This window comes from Vidua macroura, chromosome 5 (genome assembly GCF_024509145.1).
Source record: "Vidua macroura isolate BioBank_ID:100142 chromosome 5, ASM2450914v1, whole genome shotgun sequence".
Lineage (NCBI taxonomy): Eukaryota > Metazoa > Chordata > Aves > Passeriformes > Viduidae > Vidua > Vidua macroura.
In genome coordinates, this window is record NC_071575.1 from 72,336,926 (window position 1) to 72,363,643 (window position 26,718).

The 26,718-nt window shown below is 49.8% G+C and overlaps 1 protein-coding gene across 1 annotated transcript in view; it reads left to right on the forward strand.

Moving 5' to 3' along the window:
• The first annotated feature begins 856 nt into the window (after positions 1-856).
• The window catches only part of UBE2H (ubiquitin conjugating enzyme E2 H), a 44,622-nt gene continuing 18,760 nt past the window's right edge, over positions 857-26,718 (forward strand). Inside the window, exon 1 of the mRNA XM_053979004.1 lies at positions 857-1,009. Coding sequence (XP_053834979.1) covers positions 957-1,009 — 53 coding nt within the window. The 5' untranslated portion in view covers positions 857-956. The remainder of the gene's footprint in view (positions 1,010-26,718) is intronic.

Genomic DNA, 26,718 nt, shown 5'->3' on the forward strand with positions numbered 1-26,718 from the left:
CAGATTTATGGGATGATGCCGGGGTCAGGAATGTGGGGCGTGGAGGTTCCACACCGCAATCCCATCGGTTTGGGAGACACCCGTTGGTGCCGTCATCATCCGGGCGGGTAAACTGAGGCACCGGGAAATGCTTCGCCGGTGTCACAGCGGAAATCCGGAATGGTGACTCCTGCTGCGGGGCCTGGCCAGCCGCCACGTTCCCGCTTGGATCGAACGGGATTGCCGTGGGCAAACTCCATATTCCGTGGGGTGGTTCCCGGATCCCCGTGGGGATGGGAAAGAGGGGAATAAGGGGGCACCAGAATCCGTGGGGAACGAGGGGGATACTGGGAATAGGGGGAGCCGTGGGGAATTGTGGAAAAACAGTGGAAATGGGGGAGCCGTGGGGAATTGCAAGGCCCTGACAATAGGCGCGCCCCATAGTTTATGAGGTGGTGGGAACGGGCAAAATGAAAATGGGGGAATAAGAGGAGTGCTAGAATCCACGGGGAAGGGGGGAGACCCAGGGAATGCGGGGAGCCGTGGGGAATTGCGGGAAGCGTCGGAAAGGGAGGAACTGGAGCTTGCGGCCCCAGCGGGGCCTCGAACCCGCGGCCCAGCCACCATTCCCCCTTCCCCCCCTCAGAACTACAACTCCCGGCGTGCCTCGGGGCCGGCGGAGCGTTGAGGGCGCGGCCAATGGTAGCGCCGCGGGGCGGTGACGTCACCGCGGGTGACGTCAGGGGTCCAGAGAGAGGCTGGGGCAGAGGCGGCCGGAGCGGCTGAGGGAGCGCGAGCGGCGCGCGGGGGGGGGGCCCTGTCGGCGACAGCGGCGACAGGAGCGGCGACAGCGACAGCGGCGGGTCCCAGCGCCTCGCGAGCCGGCGCTTCCCCGCTCCCCTCGGCGCCGGGCGGCCCCGGCCCGCGGCGGCGGCGCTGACAGCCCGCCCGGAGCCCCGGGGGCGGCCGCGGCCACCATGTCGTCCCCCAGCCCGGGCAAGAGGCGGATGGACACCGACGTGGTCAAGCTGTATCCTTGCCGTGCCCCCCCCACAACTCCGGGCCCACGGGGGAGGAGGATTCCCCCCCCATCACCACCACCACCATCGAGGCCGGGCCTGCAGAGGGGTGGGAGGGCGGGGGGCAGCGGGGACCCCCGCGGGGGTCGCCCCCCAAACCCCCCCAGTCGCAGCCCCGCGGCCTCTCCCCGGAGCCGGGGGTCGGATCTGCCTTCCCCCCCCCTCAGCCGGGGAGGCCTAACCGCCCCCTTCGGCCGTGTTTTGGGGGGTTTTTCACCCCCCTCTGTGGCTTGACAGGCGGCCCTGGGGGTGTCTGCAGCCTCCCCTCGGTGGTGCCCCCCCAGTCCGGGTGCCCCGCACCCCCCCTTGCCTGCCCTGGGGAGGGCGAGGAAGGGAGAGCAGTTCCAGCAGCCAGAGCCCAAAGAAAGGCTTTTGTGGGGTTTATTACTATTATTATTTATTCCCCCATTGCACCCCGCTGTCCGTGAAGCTTCTGGTGCTGGCTTAAGGGTTTAATTTTTTGGGGAGGACGGGGTGGGGGGTCCCTCGGGGTCTGGCTCAGCAGACCCAGGGGTGGGTGAAGGGCATCAGGGCCCGAGCCCATCTCCCAAGAGGTTTATGTAACCCTCCAGGTTTGGTTAGGCTTTATTACTTCTTATTTTTCCCCTTCTTCCTACATAGATCTGTTTATATTTTTTTCCTCCTTGTTTTTATTCCTGGCCCTTTACGGGGCGGTGAATCCCTTTTTTTCTCTCTGTCTGGAGAGTGGGTGGCGTTGAAAAATACCATTGGGAATTCGGTTCTGGGATTGTTTTATTAATAGTTTTTGTTTACAAGGTGGCGGTGTGAGCATGGAAAGGGTGGCAGTGACAAGAGTGGATGAAATGTTTTCTCGGATCTGTCTCCTGAACGTGCCCGACCTCCCTCAGCAGCACTCGGGGCTGGCGGCTCTGCCGTGCTGCTCTCGAGGGGGTCGAGAAACGGGTCTTGATTTAGTTCCCAGAGAGAGATAAACAAACTTATCTGGATTTGGTGGTGTTTTTTTGGAAGGGGGGGGGGGGGGGAGAGGGAGGAGCAGCAGCAGCGCTCCTGTTTGTGGCTTATCGAAGGAAACTTGTCTGACGTTCGCGCAGCGCCTTTCTCCCCACAAAGCTGCTCTCGGTGTATTTTTCGCCCTGTTTTTAAGCAAATAGGAAATGAGTCCTGATGGTGCTCGAATCGGAGCTATTTTTATCCGGGGGTTTAAAGTTACACACATGTCAGACTCCGCCAATTGCGATCGATGCTTAATCGCACCGGGAGGAGGGTCGGGAATTCCAGCTGTTTACTGAGGGGGGAAAACCTTTCTTAGGGATACCCTGGAAAGAGCTCTGGGCCAGAGCGGGGCCGAGGCCCAACCTGATCGGCTGCTGCTCTGTTTCCCTTTCCCCTCCCCCTCTCTTTTCCTTTTTTTTTTTCCCCCCCCCCCTCCCCTTTTTGTTCGGTTCCTTGCCGGCTTCTCCAGCGATCGCAGCATTTTGGAGGACAAAGAGCAGGATTTCCCTGCGAAACGGCTTTGCTGTGTGTTTCTAGGAGCTGGGTAGGTAGAAAGCCCCGAATATCTGGGATTCCTCTCGGTGCTGGGCAGTTTCTGCTCTGCTCTTTCTGCCCCCCCCGACAAAAGGAACCCTAATGGCTTTTCCAAAAGCAAAGCTCTTGTCGGCTCTGCTTGCCTTGTTTTCCAAGGGGTGAGGGTTAGAGCAGTCGGTCTCCTGCGGACAACAAACTTAGGAAGTTGGATGTGTCAGATGACTCCTCACCACTCCTCCCTCCCTCTCTCCCTCCCTCCCCAGCCTTTTTTTGTTTGTCTGCCTGACTTGCCCGGGGTGAGCAGCTCACTAGGCCCCGGCTCCCGAGATGCTTCCCTGGGGAATCTTCCCCCTCTGGAAGCTGATCAGAAATCAGGGTCTCCTTTGAGACACGACAGCGAGGAGGGTCTCGGTGGTGGCCAGAGAAGGGACTCGTCTGAAGGAATGTGCTTGAGGGCATCTCCTCCTGGGGCTTTCAGGGTTTTGTTGCTGTGGAGGGTTTTTGTTTGGGGTTTTTTACCCCCCCCCCCCTTTTTTTTGCTGCCATTTTCATTACAGTTTCCCTTTTCATCCCCTTTCCACGTCTCCAACGGAGAATAATAGTATGGATTTATGGCCTGCCAAGGGCTACCTTTCCCAGTAGGGAGGGGGCACCGAGCAGGGTGAATAACACTCCTGCCTTCTCCTGCTCTGACAGGTTTAGGAGCCGAGCGAGGTCTTTTTATGATTCCTATTTTCAATCCTACCACGTCCGTGTCCTTTTGTGGATGCCTCTTTGTGAGGAGGGAAGGGGAGAGGTGGCTGCTCTCCGCGGGGCTGCAGGAAGGGCAGAGCTCTGCGGGAATGTGTGCAACCGATGTTTAATAATCTCCTGGACCAGGATGTGCTCGAGCTCCCCCCCGTCACTCATTGTCTCCCTCCGGACTGGGTTTGTGCTGCTGAGGCTGGGAAAAAGAGAGCCAGAATCGCTCCTCCCCGTTTTGGGGGGCTCCAGCCAAAGTTTCCTGGGTAACCTGTGACCCTTCAGAGCAGGGGTTTTGCAGGTTCCCCAGAGCACCTCCAGACCCGCTCGCCAGTGGCCTGGAAGCGTAGGGTTATCCCACTGGGAAGCCCCCGGGCTCCAGGCCAGGCTCTCCAGGTAGCTCCCACCCTGGGGATGGCAGAAACGGGGGCTCCCCTTTGTGGTTCCCCCCAGTTTCGGGGCGAGTGCCAGCCTCGGAGCCGTGTTTGCAGGGAAAAGGCCTCGAGCTCTCGCAACTCCGCGGATTGGCTGCTCTGTTACTACCCGGAAACCGGGCCCGGGGCGGAGCGAGGCTGCAGCTGATGGGGTGCCCCTGCCAGGGTGTTTACACCCATGGGGGGGACCCACCCCGGCACCCCCATCCTCCCCCCTCCCCAAAACCCCGGGGCCGTTTCCCGTTCCAACCCCGGGGTTTATTGTTCCGCGGCCGCTGCGCTCGCAGCTTCCCCTCGGCCGGGAGTTTATTTAGTGCTGATTTATTTTCCTCCTTTTGTGGAGAAACGCTGCTGGCTGGCTTGTAGTCCCCGAGCTCTATTTTTAAGCGTCGGAGCTGGAAAAGGGAAGTGTCACCCTGTTTTGTGCCTGAAAGGAATTATAAATAGTGGCCAGCTTTGTTTGAATCTCCCTGTGCTGCCCGGTTTGCAGAGCCGGGGCTTCGGGAGCGTAATTCACGGAGCGTTGCGCTCCCTTGCTAATTTTAGGCTCGTCCTGAGTCAAGGAGAATAAAGGTACAAAGCTCCTTAGTTTACCTGCAGAGCGTTTTGTAATCTCAGAACTCCCCCAGCCGTGTTTGCTCCGTGGAGGCAAAGGGTAGGACAGAGTTTACATTTGGGATAAATTCCTTTTTCTGGTCATTATAGGCTTACACCGCACTTATCATCCCACTTGAACACCTTCCAAGAGCAGCGTTGAGCAATCGCGGGGTCACGTGGCTTTGTTCTCTTTGGCCTGTCCCCAGGGAAGAGCGTGTGCACTGGAATGTCTTGTTTTGGTAGGGTTTGGTGGGGCTTTGTTGTTTTGTTGGGGTTTTGTTTGGGGTGTTGTTTTTTTTTTTCCCCCTTTTTTTTTTTTTTGTTTTGTTTTAAAGGATGGATATTTCTGGAAACTTTGAATGTAAATTTTCAAATGTCACGCTACGCTTCTTTCTGCTCCACCTTCTGGGGCTCTGTTTTAATGAGGTCTCCAGGGATGAGGGGAATCGTGTGGTGATGCTTCAAAATGCACAAAGACGTGGCAGCAGCCCCTTCCCAGAACTGGGAGAGCCCCCCTTTTTCCCAGAAAGGCTGTCACAGGTGGTGGTTTATAAATCAAATCAGGTAAACGTGGCTTGGGAGGTGGTGCCTGTCTTTAGGAGAATTCAAAATCCATAAATCTCTGCCCAAACCAACTGGAGGAAAATAAATAATCTTTGTTGCCTAAATGACAACTTCCAAGGGTATCATCTTGCTGCTTTTAGAGCAGAATTTGGAGTCTTTGCTGGTGGCTGGATGGTTTTTTTCCCCCAGATAATTGGCTGGAGCTGGAAGTTCACTCTCCCTTTGTTGCCTTGTCAGTTGGATTGGGGAGGATTTGGGAGCTGGGGCTCCTCGAGCAGGCCTGAAAGCCAAATGCACCTGTTTAATCATGGAATTGCCACAATCATGGAGTTCAAACTGGGAAATAAGGGTTTAGGGCTGCTTGGAGCAGAGTGCCTGTTGGAGCCTGACATCCCAGCCCTGCTTAAAATAATGAAAAATAGGGGTAATTTTAATTATATCCCCATCTCATTCCCTAGACTCGGAGCAGAGTTTTTGGAATACTGAGTAGTCTGGCAGGATGATGCTTCCCAGATTCCCAGTTCTGAAGTGGCATTGGAGAGCTAAATGCTGATTAAACAAATTCTAGAGGCCTTTTCTTTGTCGTTACAGTTTAAAAACCCCAAAAGTGAACACGGGATTTCAGGAAAACAAACATAGCCTGTAAAATGATCTCCTTGCTCTCCCCTCCACTGGGTCCAGCAGGTTGTGCCCGCTGCTTTTCCTGGCTTTCCTAGGGAAGCTGTGCTTGGATTTGTAGTAGGGGATTGTTTATAAGTGTCACCACGACTATTTTACAATCCTGGGGAGCTTTTGGAAACCTCTCCTGGAGTGGCTCCCACGTGCTCGGCATTTCTCAACAGCAGGAGCTGAAAATGGGAGCTGGGAGCTGAGCTCCCAATCCTGCAGACCCTGTCACGTCCCAATATTTTAGATGAAGCAGGAGATGCCCCTCCATGAGGCCCTGCATTGTTTCATTTGCCAGGGGAAAATTACATTTTATATCTTCACAGGAGTGTTCTGTCCTGCTTCTGCTCATCGTCATGCACTGGCATTAAATGGTGATTGGGGTTTTTTTTTTTAATGTTTTGGGGTTTTTAAAATTAATTTCTCCTTCAAACTCACCCTTAATTCCTGTTCCTGGAGGAGCAGACAGTCTGAAAGCTGAGGGAGTAAATCCTGGAGTGCCTCCTTGGGAGCTCACACCTGGATCACTGCAGGAGATCATTCCTTGGAGGCTCCAGGTTTGCTGCCTCCATGGGAATGCCAGCACAGCAGGGAGGTACCTGAGCATGGAGGAGATTCCCAAAGGGACAATTCCCTGCACAGGCTGTTACATCTTGGGCAGGATCCCTGCCCTGTGTCCTGGGGGAAGCAAAAGCAAAGGAGTGCTTAAACTGAAAGTTTTGATGGAATTTTTTTTTTCCTCTCTATTTCCTTGGATTTTTTCTTCCTCAACTGAACATCCTGATAGACATTTTCACCCTTTGTTTCCTTGAGTTTTATTCCTAAACCCAAAGTCTAGATAGACTTTTTCCCTCTTTGTTTTCTTCTTTCCCCTCTAAATTTCAAGTCTTGATAGACTTTTCCCCTCTTTGTTTTCTTCTTTTTTCCCCTCTGAATTTCAAGTCTTTATAGACTTTTCCCCTCTTTGTTTCCTTGGGTTTTATTCCTAAATTTCAAGTCTTTATAGACTTTTCCCCTCTTTGTTTCCTTGGGTTTTATTCCTAAACTGCAAGTCCTGATAGACTTTTCCCCCTCTTTGTTTCCTTGGGTTTTTTCCCTAGATTGAAAGTCTTGATAGACTTTGTCACTCTTTGTTTTCTTCTTTTTCCCCCCTAAATTTCAAGTCTTTATAGACTTTCCCCCTCTTTGTTTCCTTGGGTTTTATTCCTAGATTGAAAGCCTTGATAGACTTTTCCCCTGTTGATTTTCCTGGGATTTTTTCCCCCTCCCATCAAGGCAGAGCAGCAGGAATGGGGCTGTTGGGAAGGGAAGGTGCCTCTGGAAGCACCCAGAGCTGGGTGCAGTGTCACCAAATGTTCTCAGCACCTGTTGGTGCTCGGTGCCCTTCTGAAACCGTGATTTAATCGGAGCCATCCCCGGGATAAACACAGAACAGGTTGTTGGGAAGGAAGGAGAGAGCCCACAGTTAAAGTGACAGGCTCCCATATGGAGCAGATTCCCAGCCAAATTCCTCCTGCTTTCACTGTCTGCTTAAGTCAGAGGTGATCCCACGCTGAGGCAGAAGTGCCTGAATTTTCCTGCTGTCCTGGACTTTATTCCGGCAGCAAAAAATGCTGAATAACATTTTTTTTTTTTTAAATATGAAATGTGAATTATAGATGTGGGTGTGTGTATCAGAGCTCAGCGCTTCATTGTGTGTCTTGCTGTGTGCATTCAGCTTCCCTCCTTTCACTCCCTCCATTTCCCTGTGGATTTTGTCCATGTATTTCTGGAATAATGAACACAGAGCCCCGCTCTTTGTTTTTCCTCACCAAAATAGAGCTCGCGTGACTGAAGGATCATCCGACCTTGTCATCTTTGCTTTCCACTGGGTCATGCAGCCCGTGTGGATTCCAGCAGGAGCCTCTGGATGAGCTGGTGGATGGGATGGACCCCCCAGCACATCCCAGGGGAATGGGCTGAGTTGGTTTTGTTGCTGGCAGAGCCGTGCAGGTCTTGCTTTTTTTTTTTTTCCCCTGCTTCTTTTATTCCTTTTTTTTCACCTCCTTGGGATGCTCAGAGCTGTTTGTGCCTTGGTGTGGATATCCCTGGAATGCTGGTTATTGGAGAGGAGTGCAAGGATTCACTCTCCCATCACCAAAGCAGTCTCTTCCCAGGATTTCCATCTGCTGTCCCCCCTCATCCCATCACCTTTATGAGCCCTCACCACCAACTGCTGCCTCCTCATCTTCACTCCCCATCCTTTCCCAGCTCCTCAGCCTCCCTAAAGATCTGTCTGAGGTTGAGGGTGGATTTAATCTCTTGGAAAACAGTGATTTTGCTGCTTCTTGTCTATCCAGTAATGATAGGGTTGGTTCTGGATTCAGGACTTGGCCACTGTTTTATTTTGCAGCTTCCAAGAGCCATCCTCTAATCTTAAATCACTTCACTGATTCCCTGGAGCAAATTGATGCAGCCTTCCAGGAGAAGCCAAATCACTCCCAAATCACTTGGCATGAGGTGTTGCAGATCACTGGAGGGGTGGATCATTTGTAAACTGAGCTGGTGGTCTGTCAGCTTTAATCCCTTTGAACTGGGAATTACAGAGCAGGGCTGGACATCCTGCATGATCCACGTGCAGGGGGTGATGGAGACTCCCAAATATTTGTGAGTCAGCGTGAGGAAGGGGTAGAGCCATTTTGGATTGTTTTTGCTGAGGGTCAGATGCTGCTTTCCAGAAATTGCTGCATTGCCCTGTGTGTGCTTTCCTTGGAATCACTACAAGAAAACAGCATGAAATATATGTTTTATAGGGATTGTACAAATGGAACTTTTGGGTGGATAATTCTGAAAGGTTTTGCAGTCTCTGACTTTAATTGTTTGGGGGTTTTTGGTGTTACTTCCTTCAAAATGAATGTTTTGAATTTGTTAATGTTTTCTGTGGGAAAAGTCTGAATTTGCTGCCTTTTAGAGGAGCTTCACCCTGGAGGCTTTGTGTCATTCCCTGTGAATGGTTGAGGTTAAAAGCTGACAGTTGATTATTAAATAAATTTTGCATTATTTGCCACATTCCAGGGGGCTTTTACCTGGCTTTGAGCAGTGGCAGGGGGAACTTGGGGTAGAAATGAGAGCTGTGCTTTCTGCCTTCTCAGTGTCACAGCTGTGTCACAGCAGTTTCTGGGCACTGGGGTGGGGATCTTTTCTAAAGCCTGGCTTGGGACAGGCTGTGGGAAGGAGAGGGGTGAGGTGCTGCCCTGCATAATGAAGGAATGGGATTGAGGGAGCCCAGGCTCCCTGCTCCCACCCCTCGAGCTGGGAATGGCATGGAAAGGTGAGCTTGAGGATGTTTGCACCAGGGACAGACACTGGCTGGCTGTAAAATGTGGGATTTTGATAAAACAAAACTGATTTTTAGGGTAGGATCAGCTCTTTACACAACTCACGAAGCGTAACCCCTGAAAAAGTAAAAACCAGTGTGTGATACTGAACCTGAGTGTCCCAGATTAACCTCCACCATGGTAGATTAATGGATGCAAAGTTGAAAAGATTGATAAATTATTAACTTAACCACGCTGGCAATTTTTTTTTTTTTTTTTTGTGGGCTGTGGTGCTTTGTTTTGTCTCGGTGCTGGCAGGTCCAGGCCTGCTCCGAGGCTGTGTCCGAGGAGACACCCGATTTCTGCAGCAGGAAAGCTGCATGAGAACACAACCCTGGCTTGTCTGAGCAGAGACTGAGAGTGATTTTGCTCTTAAAGGAGTTTCTAAATCAAAATGCTGTTTTAAAACTGGGCTCCGAAGTTCTTGGATCACCAGCGTGGCCACAGTTGAAGAGTTAAAACTCCTCTTAGTTTTATGAAATGAAGCTGCTCCTTTAAGCCTTGCTTAGTGGAGTGTGAGTGGTGTGAAGCCAGATCTCTTTTTAGGTTGAAAAGGGCCAGGTTTAGCTTTCAGATGCACTTGGGGAAGGGAGTTGTTGGCTTTTTAAAACATAATACTGGGAGATCTGCACTGAGAGGAACCTGGAGGAGCAGAACGTGGAACCACAGGGTGTTTGGGTGGGAAGGATCTTCAGGATCATCCAGTTCCCACCCAAACCATGGGCAGGGACACCTTCCACTATCCTTGGACACTTCCAGGGCTGGGAACCCCACACTTGCCTGGACAGCAAAAACATGGCATGGGATTGGTGAGAGGTGAAGCCCAAAAGCTGCCTTTGGTTCCTGGCTGATTTGTTCAGGGAAAACCCTTTTCTAATCGATCCTTTGTTTAAATTCTCCTTTTATTTCTCTGGTTTTTCTTCCTTTTTGGGAATGGGGAGAGGTTTCTCCCTGCTGCTAAATGGGGTGGAAGCTGCTCCATCCGAGGAAGCCACCGCTCCGTCACCCTCTCCTTTCTGCTGAAGGCAACTGAAACTGGTTTTGTTTTTCTTCTGTCTGATGCCATTAATTCAGACTCGCTGACCTTCCCCCTCAGATCTCCAAAGCCAGGAGGGCTGGACCCGGTCTCACATGGCAGCCAGGCAGGTTTTAAACCTCACAATGCCCCGGCTGCTTTCGCGCTGAGCTCATGTTCCGCGGCACCGACGTGCCCGTGCCCATGGCTCAGCAGCACTGGGATCCTTTCCCAAGGCACCCACATCCCCCTTGGCTGTGCTGCTCAGTTCTAGGAACTCTCTAAACACCAAGTCAGCTTTGGAAACCAGCAGGGGCTTTGTTTGGATAAGAAGACAGTCAGGGGCTGTTTTTCGCTAGTTTTGGGAATGGCCTTGCTTGGGAATCCTCAATTCCAAAGTTAACAGGGCTGAAATAAAGGAACAGTCCTTGCAGGGGTGCAGCAGTTATCCTGGGAATGTCACATCTCTGCAGGGGCTTTGTTTGGATAAGAAGACAATCAGGGGCTGATTTTTGCTAGTTTTGGGAATGGCCTTGCTTGGGAATCCTCAATTCCAAAGTTAACAAGGCTGAAATAAAGGAAGAATTCTTCCAGGAGTGCAGCAGTTATCCTGAGAATGTCAGATCTCTGAGGTGACTCAGCGTGGTTACACTCATTTATTCCTTGCTGCTCCTGAAGGCACCTCCTACTTTTTGTTTCCCACTGTTTATTTTTTTACTTTTGAGGCTGTGTCAGTGTTGAATTGAGGGAAGCAGTAGAAATAAGGAAGCTGAGTGATCAGTGCTTTGTTTAACATCGTTGGTAACTTAATACTCCTGGCTCAGGGGAGGAATCCGTGCCTGGATATTGGAGAAAGCTCAGATCCCAACAGGAGAATGTGCTTTGAGAAGGGGGGGACACGGGGCTGGGTTGAAAAGTTGGGATGTCAGAAATCAGATCCCGGTAAGTCAGAGCCAGAGCCTGTGTTCCTTGAAAGGGAAGGTATGTGAGGAGGTGTTAACTCACCCTGCTCCCACTGGAGCTGCTCCACGCTTTTTTCAACTCCTGTGCCTCTTGGAAAGCTCCAGGGTCTTGGATTTAAACAGATTTTGTCGTGCTCACAACTGCTGAGAAAGCTGCAGATTGCTCAGAATCCACTGGTTTTATTCCTTTCATGGTTTCTGTCGTGTTTTGTTTGGTGTTGCCGTGAAAAGATAATTTTAAATGCTTGCCCAGTTTGGAGCAAAAACTCCCCAGAAAATCACCACCTTCTGCAAACTGGGCAAGAGGCAAAACCAGTGTGTTCCACACGTGGAGAAAACCCAAACACCCGTGACAGGGGTGGCAAATGCCTCAAACCCTCAGTTTGGCAGGACTGAAGAAATATTCCCACATGGTTTCAGCTGTGAGCCCTGCTTGAGTCACTGATCACTGCTTGAAGTAAAATCGAGAGTTGAGCCTTGCCAGATGAAGCAAAAGATCCCCTAAAAGTGAGCTGATGAGCAACAATGTGCCCCTAGTGGATCCCTTTCATCCCTGGGAGGGCCCCATTTTGCATTTCAGGGTTTGCCACAACTTTGCTTTTGCTCTGAAATGAGGAAATTTGCTGACCCAGTGCAAAACCCTGTGTTTAATCCTGGTGCTAAACTCAATTTTACACTTTTAGGGAATAGATTGTGGAGGAGAGGGGTGTGTTTGGCTCTTCTGGTGTGTCCCAGAGGGTCAGATCCTCCTGTTGGGATTTCCAGCTGCTCTCCCTCAGCTGCATCACAGCAGTCCCTGCAGCTCCTCAGGTGTGGTCCCAAACTGCCAGAGCTTTTTAAATGTCAGTTCTCTGGAAAAAAAAAATCAGAAATTTTCCTCAGCAGCATTTATTGGAAAAGACTTGAGGGGTAAGCAAAGATTTGCCTGTTCCACCTGTTTAAATGTAGCAAGAAATGGGTTTGTGGGGTTTGTGCAGGGATTCTGTTGTGGCAGAGTGCCTTGAGAGAGCCCTGGTGCTGCTGGTGCCTCTTCTCAACGTGGCTTTGGGGCTTTTTTTTTCCATTAGTTTTTTTTTTTTTCCCTGGAGTTGGTTGGATAAGTGGGAACTGTGTGTGAGAAGAATTTTTGTTATAACACAGCAAACTTTAACACACCAAACCTGGTCTAGGGAAGGTGTGGCAATCAGATGATCTTTAAGATCCTCTCCACCCCAAAATTCCATATGAACTGGCTGCTTTGAGTCTGAACCATCATCTCTGTCTTGTTAGGGGCAAATTTTAGTCCTGTGCTGATAAATGTTGAATTTGCTTCTTTTTGCACTTCAGCTTTTTGCAGGGGCTTCCTGCTCAGTGAGGCTGGCACATAACAGGGTTCTGCAGGCTCAGGAGATGCATTAATGGGGTTTTTTAAAGAGTTTTGGAGGGTTTTTTTCAGCCCAGTAGCCACTGCATCCTTTAAATTGTCCTCTGTGGCTCTTGGTGGCTTCCAGAGTCACAGATTTCTCTGGTGCCACCCAAAGTTCAGTGTCATTAAGGCATTTCAGGATATTCTCTGTGTGAGTTTCTCTTGCCACTTTTCTCCAGACTTGGAAAGCACCAGAGGTGAAAGCTGGGATAGGTGAACTCCACAATCCTCTGCAGGTTTTGTTTTATTCCCAGGGGCAGCTGTGAATCTGCTGCTGAGCATCCCAGGAAAAGCTGGATGGGGCTGTGATGCTGAAGGCTTTGATACTCTTTTACAAGGTGCTTTAAACAGCAAAAAAAAAACCACCCTGAAAGGGGGACTTTCCCCAAATTCTTTCAGGATATAGGACGGATCAGAAGCAGGAACCACTTGGCTCAAGCAGATCCTTTGGGTGCAGGTGTGAAATAATGCCCACGTTTCCCATTTTGGCTCTCCTGAAGTCACCCAGGAGGCAGCAGGACTTTGCCACGTGCACATCCCTCTCTCAGGAAGTGGCTGGAGCTGCCACAGGCGTCACAGAAACCCACATCAGCTGGTTTTTAGGTCATTACCAGACTGGGCTAAATTTAGCCTGTGAGCCAGAAGAGGGAGGTTTTGGATCCAAATTCCTGCCCCATCCCTTTTTCTGGGCTGTGCCCTCCAGCCAGCCTTGCCTCTCCTGAAATCCCTGTTTTGTTTTTTTTTAATCCCACTGGGCAGGGACAACGCTGAGCTTGGCTTGGGAAGTTCCTGAAGGAGGAAGTGGAGGTGGAATTGAAGGGAAGAGTAACAGGACATGGAGCTTGTATGGATCAGGGGCTTGAGTCCCATACAGGGCTGCCAGGGTGGCCAAGAGGAGAATCCTGGCCCGTTTTTGTGTATGGATCAGCTCCATATCCCAAAAAACTGTGGCTTGCTGAACTCTGGTTGCTGCTGGAAATTTGTGTAGGTTTAGGGTGGGAGCAGCTCGGGATAAAGGGAGAAAACCACTTTTCTCATTACCCTTTAAATTTATCTCAAGGAAGGAATGTTCCCACTTTTTATTTTTTTTTTTCCCAAGCCCCACATCTCTGCTAAAATTGTCAAGTGGCAGAGATGAGTAAAGGGGAGGAAAACAAGTCACTGTGGCAGCACAAGGGAAAATTGCTGGGAGCAGTGAGCTGGTTCTGTAATTCCAAGCTATCTTTATTTGAACTTCCTTGATTGTTGCAGCATCCTGGTTCTTTGCAGCAGCACGCTGGTTAATTGGGATTTTTTTTTTTATTTGTGGATTAGTAATATTGTCCTCCAAAATGGCTTCAAGTGTGTCAAGGCTGCTTAATTCTGATTTATTAAAGAAGGCTGTGATAAATGTGTGTCTTTGAAAGGCTGCCTGGCTCTGTTGGAGGTCACCTGGAATTCAGAGCATCTGGCAGAGGTCGGCTCCAGGCTTTTTGTTCTGTGCTGGGGAAGACTTGGGGGGGTTTTTATCAGCTCCTCTCTGAAGGAGGAGACACTTCAAACTTGGTGACAAAATCCCACTTTTCAGGCAGCTGCACCTGCTAACGACTAAACTGTTAATTAGTTTTTAGTGCAGTTGCAGTGGTGCTCCTTTGTCTCTTCTATAATGGTGATTCAAAGAGAGGATGTCAAGGAATCTTCTGTTTCAGCTGAATTTAACTAATTGTGAGAAAGCTCTGCCTTCACTCCAAACACAGCCTAAAAGCTGGGAATTACAGTGTCCTGACACCACCATTTATCCTGACAGTGTGGGGTGTATTCCAGGCCTGAACCCAAAGCTCAACTTCAATTTTAAACTGACTGCTGGTATTTTTTCTTTTTGATCCACATAACAAACCCCAGGTATTGTTATTCCTGTGGGAAACCTCCAGGTGAGTTTTTCTTCCTGCAGCTCTGCGAAATAAGAGGACATAAATTTAGGGATGGCTGATTTGTAACTCTCCCCTGGGCTCTGCCTTCCACACGAGTTTAGGGAGTTGAGAGGGAAGTGGGGTAATTCAGCCTGAGCAGATGTGCTAGAACAAGATCTGGATTTGGGAGCAGGAGTGTGGATGAGCTGCTCCTGATCCCAGCAGATGCAAACTCACCCCTGTGTCCTGCTTTCCCTCTCCAAGTGGATTTGGTGCTTCTGGGTAGGGAACTTAACTTCCAAGAGTTTCCAGCAGTGAGAGCACCTTCCGAACTCTCCCAGGGAAACATCCCAGTCTTTCTGCAGCCCTCCCACTCCACGTCTTGGAGGTTGTTTTGGGGGAATCTTGGCCACAGTGAGCAGGGCTTTGTTCCTGTGCTTCACCAAAACCCTCTGCTCTGCTGCTGCTGCTGGTAGAAAAAGATTCCCTTCTTCCTTTCCTGTGGTTGTGTTGGTGTCACCTGCACCAAAGTGGCTTTGATGGACCCTCCCAGTGCTTTAAGGGGGCTTATAGAAGGAGGGAGAGGGATTAGGAAGGGCCTGGAGGGACAGGATGAGGGGGAAAACTGAGAGAGAGGAGTTTTAGATCAGATATTGAGAGGGAATTCCTGGCTGGGTAGGTGGGGAGGCCCTGGGCTGGAATTGCCAGAGCAGCTGGGGCTGCCCCTGGATCCCTGGAATGTCCAAGGCCAGGCTGGACACTGGGGCTGGAGCAGCCTGGGACAGTGGAAGGTGTCCCTGCCATGGCAGGGGCTGGATGTGGGTGATCTTTAAGATCCCTTCCCACCCAAACCATTCCACAATTTTAATCCCTGCCTTCCTGCCATCAGAGGTTTCCCACAGTCAGAGAAATCCCCAGTGCTTGAGAACAGCCTGGACCTCTTCCTTCTCCTTCTGGTGCAGCTGCTGAGCCAAGGAGGATCTCCAAAGCCTGCAAACCATTAAAAATAGATGCTTTCCATGCCTGCCTTCAGCATGGCAGCTCTGCTGGGCTTTGGGCACCCTGCACTCCTGGCTCTGGTGTTGCCCCAGCTCTGCCTGGCCGTGGGTTTGTTGGTGCTGGCGAGCTCAGACGTTCCCAAGTGCAGACAAAGCTCCCGAGGCTTTGCTGGCTCCCTCCTTGGCCGCAGCCTTTCCGCTGCGCACGGAAGCTCCTGTGGGGATCATTGTTCATTCCAGCCTGGCTCTCTCATGTCTTCCTCTGGAACACAATGCATCTTTAGACCTTCAACTTGCAGGAAAATCCTGTGTGATGAATCCCTCGGGAAAGGCCAAAAACCCCTCGGAAGCTCAAGACTGTAATGGCTTTTTTGTTCTTGGTGCAAAGGCTGATGGTGGGAGCTGGATCAGGAGGGATGCTGGGATTAAGGGAAGCACCAGCCTGATTTCCTGAACTTCCTAGGCTGATAAATGAACTTTTTGCGGGTGGTTTGGTGATTAACTGACCCCGTGTCAGTCTTTTTAATTTACATTCTAAGCAGAGTTGGCCAGGCTGGGTCGAACTTGGAGCAGCCTGGAGTAGTGGAAGGTGTCCCTGCAGGTGGAACTGGATGGTTTGAAGGTCCACTCCAACCCAAACCAGCTTGTGATTCCACTTTTCCAGAGTTAATGGCTTGATGGGAACTACTTGTACTGACCCAGCCTTGGAAATTGTGTATTTGTATTTTCTTGGGACTGATCCGTGCAGTGCAATCCCACCTGACTTGGCAGAAAGCTGAGTGATAAACTCAGATTTATTAATGAACTCTTTAAATAGAAATAGCCACATGCACTAAAATGAGGGACAAACCCACTTGTGCAGCCTGGCTGTTCCCAGGCAGCCCTGGGATTTTGGATGTGTTTATGGGATGCACTGGGGAAGCCACAGTGCCCCATTGCCCTCATTCCATTGGAAGGATGAAGAGGATAATTGATTTAATAGCTGTGACAGTGGCACCTTGGATTGCTGGAGGAATTTCTGTACAAAAGCCTGGCATGCAGGAAACTCCTGCTCCTTTTCCTGTAGCAATCCTGGGCTGCAGTTTCCTGGTGTGTGGCTTTGTGGTGGTTTTATGTGGCAGGTGACCTGGAAAGAAGGAAAATTTTATGAACTTCAGCTGTGTGTAACCAGGGTGCTTGTTCCTAAATCACTTGGGGTTTTTCTGCTTTGGTGTGAGAGGAAAAAAAAAGGGAAATTGTGGTTGTTGTAACTTCACCAGGTCTGTGATTCAGGTTTGGAATTTGTGCTCAAAACCCAAGGAGATTGTGTGTAAATCCTGCCTGAGCTGCTCCTTTAAAACACTTTGAACAAAGCCAAGGAGGGGGGAAGAAGCAAATCTGATCCCTCTGGAAGTTCTGGCAGGGAGAGAAGGGAACAAATCCCATCCTCTGGGGTTTGGGAGGGATCTGTAAAAGTCACAGCACCCTCAGGTCCTCAACCCCAGACTATTTCCACGTGGGATTGGAAGGAGCTCTGCAAAACAACCCCACTGTGGAGATACACCAAGGAAAATGGAATTTAGAGGTGCTTGGGGAGCAGGAAAGGAAAAATCCCACAGGATTCTGTTCCTGGCAGGCCATGGAGAGCTATTGTAAACATTACCCCAAATCAAAGGAGCAGGATCCTGACCAGCACTGCAAATGTTTCAGATGAGCCTTTCCAAGGTGTGTGCCTCAGCACTTGGGGAAGAATTTTGGGTGCAAGCCCCTTCCACAGGCTTGATGTTCATCCTGTTTTTCCACTGCTTGTGAGCTGCTCTGTGCCTTCTCTGCTGCACCTGAGAATCAGAAGAGCAGAATTTCACTTGTTCTTGCAAGAAGTGTATTTTTAAAAGTGTTTTGAAAGGAACAAAAATCCCCAGGTGCCTCAGGAATGATCCACCCTGGAAAAAACCACCTGGTGGATTCCTTCAGATTGGGGGGTGAGAAATCTGCACTGAAGGCAAAGCAAGATTTTCCTCTGTGTTACTTTAGCTTAAAGAAATTGCACTAATCTCGAGCTTAATTTCCACATTCAGTTGGCTTTTATTTCCCCCACCTATGCTGGAGAAATCCCAGTGGGTTTGGAGATTTGTTTTAAAGCTCTTTTCTTTGAGGATTGGCAGATAAGAACCAGGAAGGCTCAGAACTGCTGGAGCTTCTGGCTCAAGTAGCAAAGAGTTCTGGAACAAACAACTGGGGAATGGCCTAAAACTGGAGAGGATAAGTTTAGATTAAATCTTAGGAAGAAATTCTTCCCTGTGAGGCTGGTGAAACCTTGGCACAGGTTGGCTGTGGCTGCCCCAGGATCCCTGGAATTTTTAAGACCAGGTTGGACACTGGGGCTGGAGCAGCCTGGGACAGTGGAAAGTGACACTGGATGCTTTTGAGATCCCTTCCCACCCAAATTTTATGATTCTATGAGATAGCAGTTGTTCTTTCTTCTTCAGGGGACAAATCACCCCTAGAATATCTATGGGAGACCTACCTGCTGTTGTGGTTGGAGCAGAAAACACCTGGTGGGAGGCAGTTCCTGCTGGGAGTTTGGATTTGAAGCACAAAAGCCAATTATTGAGGAATTAAAGTTGAAGCAGCTTTGTGAGCACAGAGCTGCCTCATTTTCACTGGCACTATCCATTTCTGTGGGCTTTGAGTCTGGTTTAGAGTTCAAGCCCAGCTTGCCCAGGCTGGAATTTCAAGCAGTTGGTGCTGTCTCATGGGTTAAAAACCTGGTGCAAGTGGGATCAGGAAATGCATCCCTGAGTATTTCTAGTGGGCTTGGAAGGAACTCTGAAAAACCCCACACTGGAGAGAACTCAGCTTTCCTTGGTGTTGGAGAGGCTTGGGGAGCAGGACAGCAAAAATCCCACTGGATTCTGCTCCAGGCAGGTCTGCTCAGGATCCTGAGCAGGACTTGGGAAGTATTTCCTCCCCCTTGAGATGTTTCAGCAGTTCAAGGTTCAGTTTGTTCGTGGGAAGCCTCTCCCAGGCCTGATTTTTCTTGTAGCATCCCAGCGTGGAGTGTTTCTTAAAGCAGTTCTCAGTTTCACACTTCCTTAAGTCAGTGTTAGGCTGGAGTTTGAGCTGAGGATCAGCATCTTCTCCCTCAGTCTCTGTGGTCCATTCAGCATCTTTTGCAGGCAAGGAGAGGTCCTGGCAATGGGCAGCAGAGAGGATGTGGAATCTGCCTCCAGAACTGGACCTGCTCCATGCCAAAGCTACATTTAAGCTTCATTTCTTTTAAGCTTAAAATATTTCCTTTGACACTTTCTGCTTCCTGCCACGAAACTCTTTTATCTTGTTTAAAATCAAGACCTTGACATGATTCTAGATTTTTTTTTTTTTTTCCTGACGAAGCCCTTGCCAAAGCTCAGCTCTTGGCCTCCTCTGCCTCTGCTTTGAGTGCAAACATCTCATCCCAAGGGTTTTCCAGCAGGAGGGGATGGATGTTTGTCCCTTTGGGGCTTCATGTCACCGTTGCTGAGGTGCTTTGAGGCAGTTTCTGAATGAATGTGGAGGTTTCTGCAAATGAAAAAAGCATTTCACTAAAATCTACAAAAACCTAACCCAAACTCCCCTTGAGGGAAAAGGCCAAATCTTAAAATAATATTTTTTCTTCCCCCTGAAGACTAAATTGGAGAAGTATTTGAATATATCAAAGCAATCTGCTTTTAACAGACCTGCTGCATTCTTGTAAATCACGTGATGAGGCCCAAAATACTCTCAAATCTTGGGCTTGGTGTCAGGTCTAGCACAGGTTTGGGGTCACGCTCAGTCCTGTGGTTTCACAACCACGGTTTCTCTTTCACAAGAGTTTCAGCACTTCCTGAATCCTCCCAAAGAGGAAATGAACCGTTGCCAGCACACCTGGAAAAAAAAAAGCAAAGGTTGCATTTTCTCCTTCTGATATTTCTCTGAAAACACACTTGAAATTTCTGGCTGGTTTGAGAAGTTGATGATTTGTACACGAACCACTCAATTCCACCAGAGTGTCCCATCTCCATGGAAACCAACTTCTCGGGGTGGGAGCTTGGAGTGATGCAAACATTAAATCTGGTCCTTCAGCTCAGGGATGGATGTGTGGCCACCTAAACTATTCCAGTTCCACCCTCAGTGCTCCTGGGTCCAGCTCTGGCTCTCCCTGAGCTGAGGCTCACAGTGGGGAATTCTTCTGGTTCCTGATGATTTCCAGCTCTCATGGAATTCTCCTGGGAAGCTCTCGGGTCAGAATGGAATCCTGGGGATGTTTTTGCCTCTCCAGATAGCCCAGAGAAGTCCTCCCTGTAGGATCCATTTAAGGAGTTTGCTCTTTGACAGTTGCTTCTAATTAGGTGTTAATTGCCCCTCTCGGATCCCTGTTTGGCTTTTCCTGTGATTTAAGGAAATCTTGTGCTGGTGGAGGTGCCTCTGTCACCGCGGTCACACACGGGGACATCCCTTCAGCTTTATTGATCCCAGCTTCATTCCAGCTCCCTTCCATCAAATCCAATCTCCTTTAAAATTCCTGAGCCAGCTTCTCCTCACCTTGCCTAATGCATCTCCCTGCCAGGATCGTGGAGCTCTTGTTTAAAGGGATTGTGATCTGTTTGTGGGATGGAGGGAGGGAATTCCTGGTGCCACCACTGCAGTTCAGTATTGGCCCATCCCGTGGAAGCTGAGCACAGTTCTAGACAAGTCTGTTCCAATCTGTTTTCTCTAATTAAAAACAAAAAACAAACATAAAAAAGCCAGGATCATGGAATGATTTTAGTTGGAAAAGTCCTCTGAGCTCATCAAGTCCACCCGTGTCCCCAAGTGCCACATCCACAGGGCTTTAAATCCCCCCAGGAATGGGGGCTCCACCCCTGCCCTGGGCATTTCCAGTGCCTGACCACTTTTTCCATGGGGAAATGTTCCCTAAAATCCAATCCAAACCTCCCCTGGCTCAGCTTGAGGCCGTTCCCTCTCCTCCTGTCCCTGTTCCCTGGAGCACAACCCAACCCCCCCGGCTGTCCCCTTGTGGGAAATGGATTTGTGAAGAATTTGTAAAATTTGTTAGAAAGTTTATATAGTTGTGTATATTTGTATATAAATATTGAGATAAGGTGTGTTGATTTAGGAAGGTTATAGAATAGAGATATTGTTGAGAGAAAGATCGAATTAGAAGTTTTAAAATAGGGTTTTGTAAAAAGATTAGATATTTTAGAGAATTAGAATGTGTTTTACTGTTTATTGAGATTGATAATAGAATAAAATCTTGTAAAGCACCTCTGAATTACCCCATCTCTATAAAAACTAAGAAAACCAACATCCCCTCCTGCCAGGGACTTGTGCAGAGCCACAAGGTCCCCCCTGAGCCTCCTTTGCTCCAGGCTCAGCCCCTTCCCAGCTCCCTCAGCTGCTCCAGACCCTTCCCCAGCTCCTTTCTTTTCCATGGATAAAAGATCCAATATGTACCTGCCTTCTTTTTTTCCCCAAGTTGAAACTTTTTAAGGGAGCAGCAGAGGGTTGGGGAGGGCAGGAAGTGGATTTATTTCTCTAGGAGAAGGGCAGTGCTGCTCCATCCAGCATGGAATGGGGTGCACCTTTTTTTTCCTGTGGTGCTTCTGGGGAAGGAGAACCAGGTTTGGAGGCTGGAGTGGAGGAAAATGCTGACTTGGTTCGTGCTGGCTTCAGAGCAGCCAACTCGGCTGCAAAGCATCTCCAGGGAAAAGCTGACTTTTCCTTCTACCTTTTCTTTATTACTCCACTTTCTTGGCACAAAGCTGGGTGGAAATCAGCCAGATGTAAATCACCAGGAGCTCCAAAGCACGCAGGGCAGACTGGAGGCTTTGCTGGAACAGCATTTCCTTCTCCTCAAATCCCTTTTTTCATCCAGAAGGTGCCTTTTGCTTCCCAGGAAAGTTGATGGGGTCAGCAGTGACCAAGGGGGGAATTTGCCATCCTTATGTGAAATTGGGAGTGATGCCTGTAGAATAATTGAAGAATTCTTTTTTTGTGTGTGATTTCTTCCCTCAGACAGGTAAAACCTGGTGGAGAAGTGGCCAGGAAGGTTTTTTGTTTTTTTTTTTTGTTTTTTTTTTTTTTTTGTTTTTTTTTCAAAGCAAGGCTGCATTTCCAACAAGGAAACTCTTGTGTGCAGTAAAATGGAAACTCAGCAGGCAGGCACAGGTTGCTGCTCAGTTATTAATTCACAATTCCTGTCCTTCCAGGGCGTTTCTGGCAGCAGACAGAGCTGGTGTTGTCTCACAAGGAGTGAAACCCCCTCTGTGCTGAGGTGTCCCTGCTTCACTTGTCACAGGGATCAGGAGAGCCAAGGGAAAGGTGTTTGTCCCCTGAGCTTTCCAGGAGTGCTTTGCTGTCCTTTTTCTGTGTTCTGTAGGATTGAAATCGGTTCTGTGGCTTTCAGAGCTGTGGGATTCCTGGAAAAGGCCAGTTCAGACTCAGGGAATCCCAGAATGGTGTGGATTGAGAGGGACCTTAAAGATCTTGGGCAGGGACACCTCCCACTGTCCCAGGCTGCTCCAGCCCCATGTCCAGCCTGGCCTTGGACATTCCAGGGATGCAGGGGCAGCCCCAGCTGCTCTGGCAATTCCAGCCCAGCCAGGAATTCCCAATTCCCAATCTCCCATCCATCCCTGCCCTCTGGCAGTGGGAGCCATTCCCTGTGTCCTGTCCCTGCAGGCCTTGTCCCCAGTCCCTTTGCAGCTCTCCTGGAGCCCCTGGAATGTGCTGGAAGCTCTCCCTGGAGCCTTCCCTTCTCCAGAGGAACATTCCCAGCTCTCCCAGGCTGGCTCCAGGGCAGAGGGGAGCCCTTGGAGCATCTCCCTGGTCTCCTCTGGTTCAGCTCCAGGTTCTTCTGCTGGTGACTCCAGAGCTGGATCCAGCTCTGCAGGTGGGATCTCACCAGGGCAGAGTAGAGGGAGAATCCAGAGGAAGGAAAGTTGGGATTTGCCCCAGGAATGTGAGGGTGAAACCCCAGCAGTGTCACCCCAGGAACTGTTCAACAGAAGATGCTTGGCAAATAACAAACCTGGGCTTGGTGCTAGAAAACCCCTTTGCTTAAAGGGAGAAACTCTTGAGGGTGCCCTGTGGCAGTGAGAATTCCTGGCTTGAGGGAAACCCGTGGATTTTAATATGGGAATAATTTTAGCCTGGAGTTCTCAAGAAGTTTGCAACAAATCAGGTGCTGAAAATCCACCCCTTGCTGCTCCAAGAAACCACAGCTTTTTTGTGGCCTCTGTAACCTTTTTGACTTCTAAAAGTCCTTTTTTTCTGGTGCCCTGCAGGGCTGGAGGAGGGAAGTTAAATGTGAATAACTGGGCAGGGAGTTGGAGAAAACAGGGATAAAGGGAAAACAGGGATAAATAAATATTCCTTAAAGCATCAAAGCCCCGGTGCTGGCTGTGGTTTAACGTGTGCCACGTGGGCACCTGGGGATGTTGTATCAGGAGAAGGAGGGACTTTGGAGGAGGCAAAGCAGCTTCCAGAGGCTTGGAGGCAGGGAGGGACTGAGCTGAACTTGCCCTTTGCTGCCCACGCACTGGGAACTCCGTAAATCCTGGAGCTCATCTGCCTTTGTAAGGAAATAAAACATGAATAACCATCAGCTGCACTGGAGGAGGTAATTGATGTTGCAAAACTGCTGCTTGCAAAGGCTTCAGAAGAATTCACACCTCTGACACCTCGAATTTCCATAGAGCAGGTGGTGTAGAGCTCTTCACAACAGAAAAAAAGTCAGCTGGCTGCCCTAGTTCAGGGCAAATTTGGGAGAAAACCTCCAGGAGGAGCCCCCAGAAAGCAAACCCCCCACCTGGTTCGGGAAGGATTTCCTCGGAGAGAAGTAGGAAAAAAACCTGTTTATTTAACAAGCAAAACACTCCCCAATACAAAAAAAAAAAAAAAAAAAAAAAAAACAAAAACAACACCAGATGACAAAACTCTGACCGTTCTGAAGAGATGACAAATTCAGAAAGTCTCTCCTGGGAGTGGTCGCCCAGTTCTGAGTCTCCAGCGCTGGGGGTGGCTGCTGCAGGTCACAGAAATGCAGGCTCAGGTCACAAAATGCAGGCTCAGGTCACAGAAATGCAGGCTGAGGTCACAGAAATGCAGTCTCAGGTCACAGAAATGCAGTTTCAGGTCACAAAATGCAGGCTCAGGTCACAAAATGCAGGCTCAGGTCACAAAAATGCAGGCTCAGGTCACAGAAATGCAGGCTCAGGTCACAAAAATGCAGGCTCAGGTCACAGAAATGCAGGCTCAGGTCACAAAAATACAGGCTCAGGTCACAGAAATGCAGGCTCAGGTCACAAAATGCAGGCTCAGGTCACAAAAATGCAGGCTCAGGTCACAGAAATGCAGGCTCAGGTCACAAAAATGCAGGCTCAGGTCACAAAATGCAGGCTCAGGTCACAGAAATGCAGGCTCAGGTCACAAAATGCAGGCTCAGGTCACAGAAATGCAGGCTCAGGTCACAGAATGCAGGCTCAGGTCACAGAAATGCAGTCTCAGGTCACAGAAATGCAGGCTCAGGTCACAGAAATGCAGGCTCAGGTCACAAAAATGCAGGCTCAGGTCACAGAAATGCAGGCTCAGGTCACAGAAATGCAGGCTCAGGTCACAGAAATGCAGGCTCAGGTCACAAAATGCAGACTCTGGTCACAGAAATGCAGGCTCAGGTCACAAAAATGCAGGCTCAGGTCACAGAAATGCAGGCTCAGGTCACAGAAATGCAGGCTCAGGTCACAAAATGCAGACTCTGGTCACAGAAATGCAGGCTCAGGTCACAAAATGCAGGCTGAGGTCACAAAATGTAGGCTCTTGGTGTTTCTTGGTGTTTCCCAGGTCTCAGTCCAGAGCAGGTTCAGATGATATTCAGGAAAGGGAAAGGGAAAAAAAAGGAAAAAAAAAAAAAAAAAAAACAGCCCAGGGTAAAAATTGGACTGCCTAGCTAAACTAATTAATGAGCAAAAGCAAGCAAAAAAGCCTCTCCTAGACACCGACCATGGGGGGAGCTGAGCCGGCTGATAACAAGACAAAACAATCCTTCACTTTCAGAGCCAGTCCTGAAGAACATAATATCAGGCATGAACAGAACACACGACTGGGGATACAAACGCCACACCACCACCCTAGGACACTGGCTCAGTGTTAATCTCATGTTTAAATCACCTTTTATCACAAAATAAGGTGACTTATTTGCTCAAAGGCAGATTCTCTGCTTAGGTGGCAAAGCTGGTTGATTTCTTTTTTATTTTTTAATTATATTCAGGTGTGCTGTTTAGTTTTCCTTCAAATTCAGGATGATTTCTCTGGTAATTCACCTACAGACAAGTGTCTAAATAAGAGAGGACATGACAGAGATCTTTAAAAGATTCTTAATTCCTCATCATGATCCTCAACCCATCTCTCACTTCAGTTGTAACCCCCAGATAAATCCACAATTTTATTTTTCCACAGGACCTTCCATCTTTCTGCTCCTTTTGGCTCAGAACTGCTTGTGGCCACTTGAGTTGCTTGCTGAATATTTTTAGCTGGAAAACTCATTTTCCCAAGCTTGTAGCTAATGTTAATTTTAAAGAAACTTAATGAAAGGATTTTTTTTTTTTTTTTTTTGGAGTGAAATGTTTGCCAGGAAAAAGCCACTCAACCCTGTGTACAGACAGACCATCTGTAGGCCATGATGTTCAGCTGGGATTTGGGGAGATCTGGGTGTGAAGTCAAATCCTAACAAACTTTTATTTTATTGCTGCAGGGGAAATCCAGCCCTGCAGTGGTGGGTGGCCCTGCAAGAGCATGAGGAAATGGGAATTTGACCCTGGAACAGGCAAATCAGCAGTGGCCACTTTTTCCTGACTGCTGTGGACAGGTCCTGACACTCCAGATTTGAAAGGTTTTGTGGGAATTTTGTCCTGATGTAGAAAAACCAAAATGCTTTAAATTGCTTTTTATTCTGACCGAGGAAACAATTTCAATTTCAGTTTTCTCAATGAGTTCAGCCTGAAAGCAGAGTCTTGATCCCTACAGGGAGCTGGGGATGTTCCTGTCACCCTGTCCCAGGGAGCTGGGTGTTCCTGTCACCCTGTCCTGGGAAGCTGGGTGTTCCTGTCACCCTGTCCCAGGGAGCTGGGTGTTCCTGTCACCCTGTCCCAGGGAGCTGGGGTGTTCCTGTCACCCTGTCCCAGGGAGCTGGGGTGTTCCTGTCACCCTGTCCCAGGGAGCTGGGTGTTCCTGTCACCCTGTCCCGGGGAGCTGGGTGTTCCTGTCACCCTGTCCTGGGAAGCTGGGTGTTCCTGTCACCCTGTCCCAGGGAGCTGGGTGTTCCTGTCACCCTGTCCTGGGGAGCTGGGTGTTCCTGTCACCCTGTCCTGGGGAGCTGGGTGTTCCTGTCACCCTGTCCCAGAGAGCTGGGTGTTCCTGTCACCCTGTCCTGGGGAGCTGGGTGTTCCTGTCACCCTGTCCCAGAGAGCTGGGTGTTCCTGTCACCCTGTCCTGGGGAGCTGGGTGTTCCTGTCACCCTGTCCCAGGGAGCTGAGGTGTTCCTGTCACCCTGTCCCAGAGAGCTGAGGTGTTCCTGTCACCCTGTCCCAGGGAGCTGGGTGTTCCTGTCACCCTGTCCCAGGGAGCTGAGGTGTTCCTGTCACCCTGTCCCGGGGAGCTGGGTGTTCCTGTCACCCTGTCCCAGGGAGCTGGGGATGTTCCTGTCACCCTGTCCTGGGGAGCTGGGTGTTCCTTTCCCAGGGAGCTGGGTGTTCCTGTCACCCTGTCCCAGAGAGCTGGGTGTTCCTGTCAGCCTGTCCCAGGGAGCTGGGTGTTCCTGTCACCCTGTCCCAGAGAGCTGGGTGTTCCTGTCAGCCTGTCCCAGAGAGCTGGGTGTTCCTGTCACCCTGTCCCAGGGAGCTGGGTGTTCCTGTCACCCTGTCCCAGGGGGCTGGGTGTTCCTGTCACCCTGTCCCAGGAGCTGGGTGTTCCTGTCACCCTGTCCCAGAGAGCTGGGTGTTCCTGTCACCCTGTCCCAGGGAGCTGGGTGTTCCTGTCACCCTGTCCCAGGGGGCTGGGTGTTCCTGTCACCCTGTCCCAGGAGCTGGGTGTTCCTGTCACCCTGTCCCAGGAGCTGGGTGTTCCTGTCACCCTGTCCCAGGGAGCTGGGTGTTCCTGTCACCCTGTCCCAGGAGCTGGGTGTTCCTGTCACCCTGTGCCAGGGAGCTGGGTGTTCCTGTTGTGCAAATCCACATCTCCATCCTCCTTTGAGCTCCTGGGACGTTTCAGGCACTGGAAGGGGAGCCTGAAAAATTCCTTTGGCTCTTTGCTTGCAGCCCTTCCAAGCTTCCATAGCATCATCTCAATATTCCAAATGTTTACTGGTGTTAAAATTCTCTTCATAGTCCTGGGAGTAAGAGAATTTATCTTCAGGTCCTCAGGACTCACTTCTCATTTCTGTGGCTTTTGAACTTAAGAGATCTGACTCATATCCAGATTTTTCTCTTTTTCCTTGACTTTTCCACTGGGTTTTTTTGGCACCAGGTCC